At 43.9% G+C, this 16,652-nt stretch overlaps 1 protein-coding gene, 1 non-coding gene and 1 pseudogene across 4 annotated transcripts in view; 2 read left to right on the forward strand and 1 right to left on the reverse strand.

Moving 5' to 3' along the window:
* Positions 1 to 16,652, forward strand: part of LOC144481968 (signal transducer and activator of transcription 5B-like) — a 142,149-nt gene that overhangs the window by 108,106 nt on the left and 17,391 nt on the right. For all 3 annotated transcript variants that reach the window (XM_078201175.1, XM_078201174.1, XM_078201176.1), the window contains exons 8-17: positions 2,305 to 2,442; positions 3,366 to 3,545; positions 4,257 to 4,344; positions 6,295 to 6,417; positions 9,621 to 9,713; positions 10,631 to 10,837; positions 11,656 to 11,750; positions 12,390 to 12,526; positions 13,938 to 14,084; positions 15,151 to 15,208. In XM_078201175.1, the coding sequence (XP_078057301.1) occupies positions 2,305 to 2,442; positions 3,366 to 3,545; positions 4,257 to 4,344; positions 6,295 to 6,417; positions 9,621 to 9,713; positions 10,631 to 10,837; positions 11,656 to 11,750; positions 12,390 to 12,526; positions 13,938 to 14,084; positions 15,151 to 15,208 (1,266 nt within the window). The remainder of the gene's footprint in view (positions 1 to 2,304; positions 2,443 to 3,365; positions 3,546 to 4,256; positions 4,345 to 6,294; positions 6,418 to 9,620; positions 9,714 to 10,630; positions 10,838 to 11,655; positions 11,751 to 12,389; positions 12,527 to 13,937; positions 14,085 to 15,150; positions 15,209 to 16,652) is intronic.
* On the reverse strand, positions 8,804 to 9,028 carry LOC144482049 (U2 spliceosomal RNA; annotated as a pseudogene).
* Positions 9,820 to 9,902, forward strand: trnas-cga (transfer RNA serine (anticodon CGA)). Its single transcript has one exon. It is a non-coding gene; the product is annotated as a tRNA-Ser (tRNA).

A 16,652-nucleotide genomic window follows, 5' to 3' on the forward strand; every position in this document is an offset into this window, starting at 1 on the left:
ATTCTGTAAGTTTCAATTAGATTCCTCCCATCCTTCTAAGCTCCATCGAGTATAAAACCAGACTCCTCAACCGCTCCTCATACCACAAACCCTTCATTCTTGGGATCATTCTTGTGAACCTCCTCTGGACCCCCTCCAGCACATCCTTCCTTGGGTGTGGGGCCCAAAACTGCTCACAATATTCCAAACGGGGTCTGACCAGAGCCTTATACAGCCTCAGAAGTACACCCCTGCTCTTGTATTCTAGCCCTCCAGAAATGAATACTAACGTTGAATTTGCTTTCCTAACTGCCAACTGAACCTGCATGTTAACCTTGAGAGTCCTGAACCAGGACTCCCAAGTCCCTTTGTGCTTCAGATTTCCGAAGCCTTTCCCCATTTAGAAAATAGTCTATGCCTCTATTCTTCCTACCAAAGTGCAAACCTCACACACTCCCGCATTATATTCCATCTGCCACTTCTTTTCCCACTCTCCTAGCCTGTCCAAGTCATTCTGCAACCTCCCCACTTCCTCAACACTGCCTGTCCCTCTACATATCTTTGTATCATCTGCAAATTTAGCATCTTCCATCTTCCAGATCATTAATGTATATAGTGAAAAGTTGTGGTCCCAACACTGACCCCTGTGGAACACCATCGGTCATCGGTTGTCATCCTGAAAAGGACCCCCTTAGCTGCACACTCTGCTAGCCAATCTTCTATCCATGCCAGTACCTTGCCTCTAACACCATTGGCGCTTAGCTTATTTCACAGCTTCTTGTAAGGCACCTTGTCAAAGGCTTTCTGGAAATCCAAAAAGATCACGTCCACTTGCTCTCCTTTATCTAACTTCTTCATTACCTCCTCAAAGAATTCTAACAGATTTGTCAGACATGACCTCCCTTTGATGAAGCCATGCTGACTCCGCCCTATTTTACCATGCATTTCCAAGTACTCTGCAATTTCATCCTGAATAATGGACTGCAAGATCTTACCCACGACCGAGATCAGGCTAACTGGCCTATAATTTCCCATCTTCTGCCTCCCTCTCTTAAACAGGGGTGTTACATTAGCTACTTTCCAGTCCTCCGAGACCTTCCCTAACTCCAGTGATTCCTGAAAGATCACCACCAATGCCTCCACAATCTCCTTCAGAATCCTAGGGTATAGTCCATCTGGTCCAGGTTATTTATCCACCTTCAGACCTTTCAGCTTCCCTAGCACCTTCTCCTGAGTGATGGCCACATTTACCTCTGCCCCTGACTCTCTTGAAGTTCTGGCATATAACTGGTGTCTTCCACCATGAAGACTGATACAAAGTACCCATTCAGTTCCTCTGTCAATTCTTTGTCCCCCATTACTACTACTCCAGCTTCATTTTCTACCCACAGACTCTACACTGTCCGATCCTATATCACTTCTTGCTAATGATTTAATTTTGGTTCGTACCAACAAGGCAACCCCACTTCCTCTACCCATCTGCCTGTCCTTTTGATGAACACATATCCTTGGATATTCTGATCCCCTTGCAGCCACGTCTCTGTGATGCCCATAACGTCATACCCTCCAATTACAATGTGTGTTTCCAGCTCATTTACCTTGCTCCGTATACTGCGTGTATTTAGGTACAGCACCCTCAGTGCTGTGCTGACTGCCCCCCTTCCCATAGTTGTCCCTTTATCTGCTGTGCCTGAAGTTTTATTCCTGCCAATTTCCACATTCTCTACTCTATAACTAGTTCTGGAAACTTTACTAACTTCTACTGAGCCCTGCCCCCCATTAACTAGTTTAAAGTCATTGTGACTTCCCTATTTGGCCTTTCTGCTAGGGTCCTGGTCCCAGATCAGTTCAGGTGGAGCCTGTCCCATCGGTACAGTTCTCTCCTGTTCCAATACTGATGCCAGTGCCCCATGAAATGGAACCCCTCTTTCCCACACCACTCCATTAGCCACGTGTTTACCTCCCTAATCTTCTCTCTTTATTAATTCGCACGTGGCTCGGTAATAATCCAGAGATTATAACCCTTGAGGATTTGTTCCTCGTTAAAAAGTAGTTAGCACTTCAATCATACCAGACGTCCGTTAGTTTTTTTTTAAGGTGCTTGATAAAAAGCTTGCGCTGCAATCATGTGACAAGGTACTAGTTCGCCGCAGTTCACTCAGGTAGTACTGGAAAAGAGTGTCTTCCAAGGAAAGCTGAAATGTTGGACTTCATTTGGCATGCCAACTCTTAGCATTTCTGTACTTTAGTTGGTAGAATTCTCTGTGTTCTATTGATTCGTTATTTAGGCGTAAATATTTGTGACAAAGTCTGCTCTTATTCCAGGTGTGATAAGCTTGCAGAAATGAACTGTCAGATTCAGCAAGAACTCGGGCTAATTAGCACATGTGAAGACATTGCTAGTGACCAGATTTCAGGAGTGCCTGATAAACTCTCCTCCTTACTCAATAACTTGGTCAGAAGGTAACTCCTTTATTACCACATTGCTTGTACCACCAAATGATGGAGCAGGCTCCACCAGCGACTGCCTGGTCTACTGCTCCTATTTCTTATGTTGTTCTTGTGTTCAATTAGAGCTGCAAGCGCAAACTATGATTTTTCTGCATTCAGCTTGTGTCCTGATATAAAGCAAACCCTTCCTGTGGAATGGGGTCCTAATGCAGAGGTAGTGCAATCTAAAGTGATATTTGATTTTCTGTGAATGAACTGCCCCACATCATTCCAGACACAATCTGAAATACACATACAGCAACGTCTACCTTACCTCGCGCAAAGTCATCTGGGATTACCTCCACTGAGAACAGGATGTATGAATGGAGGAGCATTGGCAAATTTTGTATCAGGAGTTTGAATGTCCATTTTAACAAGACTCAATGTGATGAAGGCCTAGTGAGGCCTGAGAACTGTTGCTGCTAAACTGATCTGCCTCTCAGCCTGTGTGTGTATTTGTTACTGATACGCACCTATTCATTAATTGGGGTGAGAGGAATAAAATGCAGATAGATACAGCTTGACTTTCAGATCATTCTAATGTTAGTAGAAGTTGCTGTTAATCCCCCAGGCAGAACACTGAGGCAACAATATACAATGAGGGTGGAGGTGCTGCGCCTTCACTTAGCACCCTCCCAACTCTGCTCAGTTCCTGATTTCGGCTTCATGACTGTGAAGCAGCACTAAGCAGAGGCTAATGGCTCTCTGTCGGGAGGGAGATGGGAGAGAAAGAACCTTGCTTCTAGGCTGCGGTCATGTATCTCCTAGTGGTCTTTGGGGGAGGGAGATTGACATGAGCAAAGAAGAATTGATACGTAGTGGTTTTTATAAATTTAGATGTTGAAACCACAGCCAATACTAAGTGGTTATTTTGACCTGTTTCCATTATTTTGCAGTGCATTCCTTGTGGAAAAGCAACCTCCACAGGTACTAAAGACTCAAAGTAAGTTTTCTTCGACTGTTCGCTTTTTGCTTGGGGTGAAGTTAAATGCCCCAACAAAGCCTCCTGTTGTGAAAGCCATAATCATTACAGAGCAACAGGCCAGAGTTATGAGGCAGCATGGAAACATACACAGGTGAGAACAATTTCAACCCCATATGTCTGTATCTGTACATATCGCTTAATACATATAGGGTCCCCTATTCCTTATATTACACACAAAACATGTATTATATATTAAGGCCTCATGCTTCTGAGCACCATGCATGAAATAAAACCTGTTATAACTAGAGTTTTAATCTTATATAATAGGAAAAATGTCAACATGCTTTATTCAATGCAGGAATTTTAACAGTATTTTAGAATTTGTTCACAATTTCTTAAGTTTCCACAATTTAAGTCAGATTTAAGGTTACGCACGTAATAAATATAAAACAGTAGATGAAATTCAAAATAGATTATTTTCCTTGCTTTGCCCCTCCACTTCTGAAATTGGGATACTAGGATACAATTGCACAGCTTAATCCAAGGGCGCCTTAATATTATTCAACTGAGATACATAGTGAATGCTGGCAGGATATTTAACATCAAATGGTAACACAACACTTTATCCATAGGCCAATGACTGACCCAAGTAGGTTCTCAATAGGTAGGCCAAGGAAGCATTGTTGTGGGTTTATTGATTTAGAAGTTTATTATTCCATAGTCCAGAAACTGAGGGCATTTTAAAGTCTTGGTGTGGTCATGGATTTTCTTCTGTGCCAATTATGAAAAGTTTGATTTAATTTTTGTATGTTAGCCAGTGAGATACTTCAAAAATGTGAAGCTAACCTATCCTTTGTTCCAGTGAAAATACAGGAGAGATCATGAACAATACCAGTTTATTGGAGTTTAGCAATGCTACAAAAACCACCAGTGCCAGCTTCAGGAATATGGTAGGTGTTAAAACAAATGCAAATATTTCCATCCCGGGGGAGTTTCATCTGTTTGTCTTCGTTTGGACATCTTTGCTGCTCATCTTGGCTGTCTTAATTTTAGCCACAGAAGAGTAATTCATCTCTATTGTAGTGGCACAGTGGCTAGCACTGTTGCCTCACAGCACCAGGGACCTGGGTTCGAGTCCAGCCATTTGTCTGTGTGGGGTTTGCATGTCCTTCCCGTGTTTGCGTGGATTTCCTTCAGATGCTCCGATTTCTTCCCACAGTCCAAAGATGTTGGTTAGGTGGATTGGCCATGGTAAATCGATGGGGTTACGGGGATAGGGTGAGGGGGGGACTGGCCTCCTTCTGCACTGTAGGGTTTCTCTGGTAATGTTATTGCATTATTCTGAGTTATTGGGGCCTGGACTAATCATCCAGTGAATGGGAGTTCTCATATCAGTTCGAGAGTCTGAATTCATGAAATGCAGAATCATACAATACAGCACAGAACAGCCATTTGGCCTGTCCTGTCTTTGACAGCCCTCTCCAACAGCAGCTCAGCTAGTCTCATTTCCCTGTAGCCCTCCAAATTATTTCTCTTCATCAGTGTCCTCTGGTTCTCAATGCTTCCGCCAATGGAATCACTGGGGGCGATTCTCCCATTGCAACCCGCTAGTTTTTTAGTGGGTCGGAATGGGAGACACGTGCGAGTGCCAATTTGCAGGATTCGTGCATGCGTCCTCAATGCGGCGCAGTCGGGACCACACTGGAAACCAGCAGGAAGACCAGGTAAGTCATTTTAATCTATTTGTAATGTCATTTAAATGTGATTATCAGGCCCAGGACTGAATTCTCTGGGCCCGATAGCATCTCCCACCCCGCCAGTAGAATTTCACTCCAGCGGGGTTTAGAGTAGCTCCCCACTTTCAGGGAACAAGTGGGAGACCACATTGGAGTGATTGGGGGGGGGGGGGAGAATCGGGGTCCCCAGGGGGCCTGTAGGCGGGGGTGCACCTGGGCATGGGCACTCTGGCAGTGCCAACCTGGGGGCACCTTGGCACTGCCCATTGGATAGGGGGTGGGGCCTATTGTGGGTGGGGCTTAGGGGGCAATCATTGCTGGGGGGGGGCTGGATATTGGGGCGCTCTGGCACGGGGGGGAGGGGGGATGTTTGGGGCTGGCCCGGGAGGGGGGGGGTGGTGGGCAGCAGTGCGGGGGTCCCAGGCTGCCCAGCGATCGAGCTGCCCAGCAAAGTGCAGGCTGACAGTGTGGGGCCACTGCACAGAGTTCTGGAACTCTCAGACTCTGGTGTGAATGGGCCTCGCCCACCCCGAGCTTTTAATGATATTCATGATTGTGACCTCTGCATTGCACAGGGTGTGGGAGATTCGAGTCTGAACGCCCACTGAAAAAACAATCATCATTGACACCAGTTTTCCCGCCAATTCAGCACTTAGAACTTTTTTAGGAGAATCGCCCCCACGATCTCCATAGCAACGTGGCATGCTCTCATGCTTTGATGAATCAAACAGAAATGCAAATTAGTTATTTTACCTTAAAAGCTGCTGTTTGATTTTGCAATCCATATGAATAATATTTCTAATGGATGTAACTGCTCTCCCTCCAGACTCCTGGCTCCAGTACAAGCTCTGGAGATGAATTTTTCATTGTTCAAGTTTTTTCACCATCAACCATGACCTCAGATAAACACAGGCTACCTTTAAAGCAGGCCCGAAGGGCCAAATGGCCTACTTCTGCTTCCATTTTCTATGTTTCTCCTCCAGTCTTGCTGTGAAGTAGCAATTACATAAGTGTCAAACAAAATGTGAATGACTGTTATGCACTCAAGCATGTTATTACTTTTATAGAATTGATGTTTGATTTCACTTTTTAACTGTTAGTGTGCTTGCTTTTTGATAGTCTCTTGATCAAAGCAGATCTTAACTTTTTTATTCAAAATTCAAGTCCTTAAAGAAAATCAAGCGCTCGGACCGCAGAGGGACTGAATCGGTGACTGAGGAAAAGTTTGCTGTTCTGTTTTCTTCTGAGCTCAGCATCACAGGCAGTGAAATGAAATGCCACGTTCAGGTAGCCTGAGTGTTTGTTACCAGTAGTATTTCACAAGTGGTGGGATGGGAATCTTGAACAGTCTTCAAGCTGTTTCTCATATATTCTTCACATCCTGCAGCAACTTAAGAGTGCATGTGAACAGACCTTAGGCTGTGTAAATGCCACTATTATAACTGCTTGCTAGAATTTAACGTGTCAAATTGCATTGTTTCTTTTTTCCCTCCACTTAGCTGAAATTTGAACCCCCCCCCCCCCCCCCCCCCAAACGAGAAGGGGCCCTTAATTGGCCACTTACAAAAAACAAAGAAAATTGTAGCACAGGAACAGGCCCTTCGGCCCTCCAAACCTGCACCGACCATGCTGCCCGACTTAACTAAAACCCCCTACCCTTCCGGGGACCATATCCCTCTATTCCCATCCTATTCATGTATTTGTCAAGACGCCCCTTAAAAGTCACTACCGTATCCGCTTCCGCTACCTGCCCCAACAGCGAGTTCCAGGCACCCACCAATCTCTGTGTAAAAAATCTGCCTCGTACATCTCCTTAAACCTTGCCCCTCGCACCTTAAACCTATGCCCCCTAGTAATTGACTCTTCCACCCTGGGGAAAAAGCTTCTGACTATCTACTCTGTCCATGCCTCTCATAATCTTGTAGACTTCCATCAGGTCTCCCCTCAACCTCCGTCGCTCCAGTGAGAACAAACCAAGTTTCTCCAACCTCTCCTCATAGCTAATGCCCTCCATACCAGGCAACATCCTAGTAAATCTTTTCTGTACCCTCTCCAAAGCCTCCACATCCTTCTGGTAGTGTGGCGACCAGAATTGAACACTATGTTCCAAGTGCGGCCTAACTAAGGTTCTATAAAGCTGCAACATGACTTGCCAATTTTTAAACTCAATCCCTGGCCGATGAAGGCAAGCATGCCGTATGCCGCCTTGACTACCTTCTCCACTTGCATTGCCACTTTCAGTGACCTGTGTACCTGTACACCCAGATCCCTTTGCCTATCAATACTCTTGAGGGTTCTGCCATTTACTGTATATTTCCTATCTGTATTAGACCTTCCAAAATGCATTGCCTCACATTTGTTCGGATTAAACTCCATCTGCCATCTCTCCGCCCAAGTCTCCAACCGACCTATATCCTGCTGTATCCTCTGATGGTCCACATCGCTATCCGTAAATCCACCAACCTTTGTGTCGTCCGCAAACTTACTAATCAAACCAGTTACATTTTCCTCCAAATCATTTATTTTTATATATATATATATTACAAACAGCAAAGGTCCCAGCACTGATCCTTGAGGAACACCACTTGTCACCGCTCTCCATTCAGAAACGCACCCTTCCACTGCTATCCTCTGTCTTCTTTGACCGAGCCAGTTTTGTATCCACCTTGGCAGCTCACCTCTGATCGCATGCAACTTCACCTTCTGCACCAGTCTGCCATGAGGGACCTTGTCAAAGGCCTTACATGGCACAATTTGCTTTATGCAGGGGGGCTGTTCTCCGTGTTTCCTGTTGCTGGCAGAATGCCATGACAAAAGGAAGCTGATGGGAATTCTGCCCCTCTCCCCACCTCCCAGTTTGTTCCTACAGGCTGCATAAAATTCAGTGCCAAGCATGCAAAGGACTGCTATCTCCCAATAGGAAGAAAAGAGAATAAAGTTGTCAAATTGGTTGCCCTGAAGTGCCTTTGCACACCTTTTGAAGCAATTTTACATTTGGCACCTGTAGTTTGTACAGTGAAAGAAAAATATCCATGCACAGATTCTCTCCCCCCCCCCCCCCCCCCCCCCCCCCCCCCCCCTCCATTGCATTACCAAAACATGCTTCTTTAGCTGGATGACAAACCTCTTGTATGTATGGGGTTTTTTTTCATTGCTAAACTATATTTGTAAAATATCTGAAAAAACATTTCAAAATGGCCATCTCACAAAGTGCAGTAATAATCAGTTTTTTTTCCATACATCTGAGGTGCTTCAATACAGTCAAAAGAACATTATAGACATTTTACAATAGTCATTACAAATGGTGCCAAGGCATTTTAGTTGTCTCCACAGATCAAGTTGCACTCTGAGGTGTTCCCATACAATTGTGGTACATATTATTTTCACTGTATACATGTGACTCATACAGCCTGAGAGGGTCTATATAATTCCCCTCCCCTTGATTCACGATGTCTGAAAGGTCTTAGACAGCGATCTTCCCCCATTACGTCTCTGCAGCAGCTGCCCCAAGCTTTAGGGCATCCCTCAGCACATAGTCCTGGGCTTTGGAATGTGCCAGTCTGCAACCCTTGGTCAGGGACAACTCCTTGCTCTGGAAGATCAACAGATTTCAGGCAGACCAAAGAGAGTCTTTCACCGAATTGATGATTCATCAATGTATGATTAGTTTTTAAAAATGTATTCCTTTCTCAGTTACAAAGCCAATGTGCAGAGTGGACAGAGCAAGCTTTTAATCCATCTCCTTGCTTGCTCCAAAAAACAATTTGAATTCAAATTGAATCCAATTCATGGTCCCCACAACAGAGACATATTAGATCCAAGCTGACAAGAAAAAGCATTACAACTGATCTTGGACTCAATCCTATGTTTGATCTTGGCCAAAAGGCCGAGAAGCTATGTTTTGTTTTGCAAAAATATATAGTTTATCAATATGAAATATGAAAGACACATTACAAAATATTTCTAATTGTTATAATAGTAAAGTGCAATGATATTCACATTTTCTCCAGAGATCAAGATGTACTCTGAGGTTCTTCAGTTCAGTAATGGCAACATTACATATATTTCAATATTTTCATTATACAGAGAGTGCAATTCTTTACAAAATATATATATATAATTCTGTCATTGGAATAAGAGAGTAGGCTTATCAGTGTAAAAATGGAGAGCTAGCACATGTCATTTTCATCATCACCACCACACTCCCCAAACCCTTCTCATTCCCTTGCTTTAGATCCTGGTGGCATCAGCCTCTTGTCCAATTTTCCACTGGCCCTTGCATCGTCCCCACTGGCTTTTGTGTGAGACACAGTCCAGTGAAATGTAAATGAGGCTTGGGAGTTAAAATTACATCTTGACTGGCTGTCCGTCCCTTGGAGTTCCTTGCCCTAAGCCCATCCTGGAGTTCAAGGTCCAGATATGAGAGTAAGTTGGGACCTTCATTTGGCCAAATAATGTTCAGTAAGATGTTTAATTTTGTTCTGTCGCAGGCCATATCACTGCCTATTGTAGTAATTGTTCACGGCAGTCAAGACAACAATGCTACTGCTACGATCTTGTGGGACAATGCATTCTCTGAGATTGTAAGTATGTTTAACTTAATTGGAATGTTTTGCTTTAACTTGGATAGAGGTGCAGAGAAAATAAGTGATTGATGTTTGGCATTAAGTGTTTGGCACACGGTGTTTGGCACACGGTGGCCGAGTGGTTAAGGCGTTGGACTCGAAATCCAATGGGGTCTCCCCGCACAGGTTCGAATCCTGTTTGTGACGATGACATTTTTGGGCGGCACGGTAGCACAGTGGTTAGCACTGCTGCTTCACAGCTCCAGGGTCCCGGGTTCGATTCCCGGCTCAGATCACTGTCTGTGTGGAGTTTGCACATTCTCCTCGTGTCTGCGTGGGTTTCCTCCGGGTGCTCCGGTTTCCTCCCACAGTCCAAAGATGTGCGGGTTAGGTTGATTGGCCAGGTTAAAAAAAAATTGCCCCTTAGAGTCCTGGGATGTGTAGGTTAGAGGGATTAGCGGGTAAATATGTGGGGGTAGGGCCTGGGTGGGATTGTGGTCGGTGCAGACTCGATGGGCCGAATGGCCTCCTTCTGCACTGTAGGGTTTCTATGATTTCTAAGTAGCTATTAAGTGCATTTGGTGACATATCATTCAGTCATGCTGCAAGGCGGTGTCAAATTTGACATGTAAGCTGATCAATTCCTGAGGCTCCTACTGCTACTTCTGGTCTTTCATCCTTTCACAAACATTTTTTGTTCTTGTCCTACCCACTCCTTGCTCAAAATCTGTTACATTTCTAACTTTTCTCAATTCTGATGGAAGGTTAGCAGGCCTGAAACATGCACTCTTGTGTCTCTCTCTCTCTCTCGTTTCAGATGCTGCCAGACCTGCTGAATATTCCAGCATTTCCTGTGTTTATGTCATGTTTCCAGTGTCTGCAGTATTCTGCTTTTTAATCTAAAATCCACTGCTCTTTTCCCTCTTTTTATGCAGGAACGATTGCCATTCCACGTACCCGATAGAGTGTCATGGCCTCAAATGTGTGAAACCCTCAATATGAAGTTTATGGCAGAGGTACAGTCAACACAGGGCTTATGCACAGAGCATTTTGTCTTCCTGGCACAGAAAATATTCGATGAGCAGAGCTACAGCATGGTGGACTTCACCAACCGGATGGTCTCTTGGTCCCAGTTTAACAAGGTAAATGTTGGGTGGGATTTTTCATGCAACCTGTCGCATGTTTCGCAACATCGGAGTCAGGTGGGGGGGGGGGGGGGGGAGAGATCTTCTGGTCCCGCCGTTGTCAATGTGCTTCCCGTTGAATACACCCTTCGCCATTGGGGGTGCACCATCAGCGGGACTGGAAGATCACACTGGCGCAAATGGTCAGGAAGTTCAAGCCAGTGTTAGTACGCCTGGAGTAGCTTGACACGGATTGCGATGTGAAATTAATTTATTATTAATTCTCACTCTCTCTCAAATACTCAGCTTTGTTAATTTCCTATCACATTGCTGAGACTAGTTGCCATTTTATTCCATTATTCATTACTGAGTGAACATTCCATGCCACCACAAATGTAACTTATCATTTGACCTAAAATTGTAGGTGACATGGTACTTCCTGTGTTGAATTTTTCCGTTTGTCATGTGTTTTAAGGTTAGTTTGTGGCACCAAAACAAAAATGCTTATTTTGCACATTTGGTTTCCTCCATTTGAAGGCAAATGTTACACCCCCTCACCCCACCCCACCAAAGCAGGAAGAGGGAAAGATAAAATGGTAGGTGGGTGTTTGTTCTGTGTTCTCACAGCCGTCCCATTCCCTACTCACCATTATTAGTTCTCTGTCTTCAGCCTCAGGAAGACTGCCTGAACCAGAGGAGATGGCTTCAATTTAAATGGCAGGGTTGCAATCTAATGACTTGATTGGCACGACTGAATTTACATCCAGAATGTAAATTTATAATCCTAGCATGTCTGGTGATTTAAATTATTGTAAGATCATTTTGACTTCTTATAGGAAAACCTACCTGGAAGAACCTTCACTTTCTGGCAATGGTTTGATGGTGTGATGGAGCTCACCAAGAAACACCTGAAGGATTACTGGAATAATGGGTATGAATTTTAATCCCTCTTTCAACTAATCTGCATTAGCTGATTGAGGGACCTGTGTGTGCAAGTGGTCCTGCAGATGCTAATTTTGTAATGTTTCCCTCAAACTCCTCTGTTTCAATTCAAGAAAGTATCACCCTTCAGATATATTGATGAGTGGATTGGTGGAACGTCAGATTATATTGGTATTCAAAGCCACATCCCGCGGAGAGGTGAAGAAATGTATCTGAACCTCATTCTGTCTCTCTCCTGATCAAATATGAATGATCCAATGTACTGCAATATGATTCAATCAGAGTCAGCCAATTCTTTTCTTGTTACAGAAATATAAAATTAAATTTTCACATTGAGTTGAGCATAAATGCAGTATTATAGAGGTGGTGAGAACATAACTAATAAAAGCCTATCACAAAGTTGCAGTGTTTTTGAGCACCATTGGATGTCAAGAATGGCAGCTGTGTCTGGTTCAGCTGCTGATGTTCAAATATGGAAGCATTGTGAGTTATGACATTGTGGAAGTGGAGTTTTTACACCAGTATGGACACGACGCCTTGAAGGATTGCGAGTTGTGGCTTCTTACCACCACTCTGATCCGGGAAGGGATTTGCTGAGGAGGCCACTCACGTGCCTTTTTATTTGCAGGTTGATTCTTGGTTTTGTAAGTAAGCAGTATGCCAACATACTGCTTAATCAGCGAGTGAATGGGACCTTTCTGTTGCGCTTCAGTGACTCCGAGATCGGAGGGATTACAATAGCATGGATTGATGATTCTGAGAAAGGTATCACTTTCTGCTTCTTGCAGTGTTTCCAGAGATTTTTTTTTAAGATCTATCTATTGGAGAACTTTTGGATATATTTACTCAATTTATAATGTTGGGTCCTCCATTCAATGTGCTGCAAGTAAAAGAAAAGTAAGTACATAGTAGGAACTCCCTGTCATTTATTTTATTCGGACACTTTGAAATCCACATTTCTAACTAAATTAAAAGTCACAGGAATCCAAAAGAAAACACATGGGCCTTGAAAACAAAGCACAAAATGTTCATGTGAAATGTAATGTCAAACTGGGGGCGGTACTGAATGGAATGGTCTAGTGTTCCCATTCTCAATTGACTCGCTGCAGCTCAGTGCGTCTATTTCAAAATCCTTGTCCTCAAATTCTCCAGGCCTGATCCCCATAAGCACTTCTTCAAAGTACTCCAGCCCTATATCTCTGCTTTCCCAATCCTGTCTGCTGTGTATCCTCCTCCCTCTACTTTCCTGTCGGTGGCCCAGCTTTCATACATTTTACCCACTCTATTTGCGCTTCGTAAATCCCATGTTGCATCTCTCACCACTTTCAGCAACCTCCTTTAAAGCCACCTTTTCAATAGTGCCTTCAGTCATTTTCCCTAACCTCTATGTCTCCAACTGTGAAGCATGAATGTTCCCATTGTTTCAAGTCTATGGGTATTCGAAATACAGTTGTGTGCTATAGTGGGAGAATTGGGGGTACTAGAGGCTTGTTTACCTTCAAGTGAGAATCAGACCCCTGCACGCGCGCACTGCTAGAATGTAAAGACCCCAGAAAAATCTATGTTTGAACTAGTGACGAACCTTTCTTTCACTTAACTTCAGGCGCTTTCCTGTTTTTGGTATTGATTTTATTTATATTGCTCGGTAGCACAGTGGTTAGCACTGCTGCTTCACAGCTCCAGGGACCTGGGTTCGATTCCCGGCTTGGGTCACTGTCTGTGTGGAGTTTGCACATTCTCCTCGTGTCTGCGTGGGTTTCCTCCGGGTGCTCCGGTTTCCTCCCACAGTCCAAAGATGTGCGGGTTAGGTTGATTGGCCATGTTAAAATTGCCCCTTAGTGTCCTGGGGTGCATAGATTAGAGGGATTAGTGGGTAAAATATGTAGGGATATGGGGGTAGAGCCTGGGTGGGATTGTGGTCGGTGCAGACTCGATGGGCCGAATGGCCTCTTTCTGTACTGTAGGGATTCTATGATTTCTATGAAAACAAAACATAGCAACAGCATTGCATGGTCTGGGTTATTGAAATATTTCAATCAAAAATGTTTTTGTCTTTGGACTATATGTATGTCTTAACCTCGTGTTTCACCAAGTGTTGAACTGTATAAACAAGATGTAAAGTTTGTGCCCCTCCTATTTATGCATTGTTTCAGCCTGATTGTGTTTCATGTTGCAGGTGGCAGACAGGTATACAATGTTCAGCCTTTCACCACAAAGGATTTAACTATTCGATCACTGGGAGATCGTGTCCGAGATATTGAACGCCTGCTTTGCCTGTATCCCAGCAAACCCAAAGATGAAGCATTCAAAAAATACTACACAAGTAGGTACCAGGAATCTTGTGTTAAACTACATACAGATGGTCTGCAAACTAATTAGTTTATGATGTGATGGTTTATCATGCAGGATGACAATGGCTGTTTTGAATGATGTAGAATAGGAGGTGCTGGGTTGGCTGCAAGCTCTGCATTGTTCTCCCATCAATGATATCAAAGTCCTGGTCAACAAAGATCTAAAGGGTAGTTACCACTTGCCATTAAATTTTGAGGCGATAATTTTTGGCTGATATATTAATTGGATGGGAACAGCAGTTACAGTCACTGATCTGCCTCGTTATGTATTCAGCAAGCTGAGTGTGCCAAACTGATGCTCTGAAGCATCTTGTTGGTTCGGGAGGGTGGAAAAACGCTAAGTTAGCTGATAGCCCAGGCCTTGGGGAGGAACTGGAAGGGGAGGCAAAAAGAAATTTGAACACAATTTGGAAGTAGTCTGCAGTGGTCCCTTTTAAAGATCACTGGTTAGATCACTCCATGTATGGGTGCAATAAATAGGCAGGCATGGCACACACTCCATGTACTGACATGGGCTCTTGCAATGGACTTGGGACCCCAATTTAGATAGGGTTCCTGCCACTTGAAAATTAAGTCTGGTGCCTCAGGTGGCCAATGGGTTTTTCTTTAAGTATGTTTATTTACTGCTCCATTTTCCAGCATAAATGAGGCAGTAAGTGCATGAACATTTCCCCCTTAATTTCCCAGTTTTAAATCTGAAGCCAGTGTGAAACTACCTCTTTCCCAAAAATAGGTCATGTATCTTTTTTTTAAGACAAAGTACTCCATACATGAGAAAATAAATGAAGTGTGTGCTGTTGCTGGGCGTGTGTGTAGGCGATTGATTTCATACCGTTTTTGTTCAGTAATTATCCCTGTTCATGACCAAAACTTGTACTGCCTGAAAGTTGACTGTGTGAATATCATCCCTCTGTGACCAGGTTGTCTAGAACAACACTTCAGTTATCAATATTTAAAGAAAAATCTTTGAAAGACACTTATTTTTTGTTGCTGAAAATATTCGGGGGAACAATCAGCAGTTTGTTTTATTTCCCACAGAGGAAGTGAAGGGAAAAGATGGGTATCTCCATGCCGGAGTAAAGACTACAGTGAATGGGTAAGTGAGCACTGACATATGGAGCCTATACCTGAGTCGCAAACACTAACACTAACAGACTATAAGGCCTGAATGTTAACTGAATGTGCACTCATGACAGGTAACCATCCGCTGGGCGAGGGGTGATTTTCTATCTCTTAAATTTAACTGACTTCCATCAACCATTCACCTCCCCTGACTAAACTCACCCACCCATAATTACAGTCACCTCCTCAACCCTGCCATCTCTTATGGTCTCATTCACTGACAAAGGAATTTCTGATCATTTCCGTCACCACCCACAGCCCCCTACTCTTTTCCAACCGCACTTCCTGCTGTTTCTGTCCCTGGAGTAAACCCTTCCCTGCAAACCACTACAACTGCCTAGTCTTTGGCCCTCCTTTGTGCCATGATCCTGTTGCAGCTGTCCATTTGCTAAACTGCTCCCTCACCTTGGCCTTTGACCTTGTCCCTGATGAGACCTTCATGTGTCTTCCATCTTGGTAGTTTACTTGGGCATGGACCACAAACTTGGGGATCTCTGGCGCAAGTTGTTTTTAGTTATTCATCATCATGTTTCTATTCTCTGGTGCAAAACCCTCACCTTAAACTCCTCTCCCTTGCCTCCTCTACCCCTACCTCCAATGAGTGCAAATTGATGTTGAACTGCTGACCACCTAATTTCCCTTCCTGGCCTCCATGCTAACTGATATTGTAAATTGCTCGTTCTGCTATGATACTGTAACCCTTCCTTTCCACACTGACATTGTTGCCCCCCACTCCAAAACCTACTCTCATCCTTTTCCTGTACAAGCAAACTACTGCCACATCTCCGATCTCCATTTTGCCTCTAAAGTCCTTGCACATGTTGTTACCTCCCAATTCCATGTTTAATTTTTTTCCAATTGGGTTTCAGCTCCTACCATATCACCAAAACATTTATTTGGTAGCATGAGCAACCGCAAATAAACCTGTTGGACTTTAACCTGGTGTTGTGAGACTTCTTACTGTGCCCACTCCAGTCCAACGCCGGCATCTCCACATCATATCACCAAAACAATCTTGAGCAAAGTTACCAGTGACACTCTATGTAACTGTGACTTTGATGGGTTATCCTCCTCAAACTCTCTGCAGCCTTTGACGTAGTGAATCATGCCATTCACCTCCAATGCTTCTCCATTGTTCACCTTGGTGAGATTATCATCACTTGTTTCCAGTCTTTTCAGTGAGATCATGGCTGATCTGTACCTCAACTCTTTTGCCTAAGTCTGCCTTTCCTGTATCCCTCGATCCTCTTGCCTAACAAAAATCTATCAATCTCAATCTTGAAATATTCAATTATCCCACAGCTTTTGCAGCTTTTTAGCGTAGTGAGTTACAAATTCCCACCACCCTTTGTATGGAAAAGTGCTTCCTGACATCATTCTTTAACACCATAGCTCTGAAATTTTAAGATTATGTCCCC

This window comes from Mustelus asterias, chromosome X, assembly GCF_964213995.1.
Source record: "Mustelus asterias chromosome X, sMusAst1.hap1.1, whole genome shotgun sequence".
Classification (NCBI taxonomy): domain Eukaryota; kingdom Metazoa; phylum Chordata; class Chondrichthyes; order Carcharhiniformes; family Triakidae; genus Mustelus; species Mustelus asterias.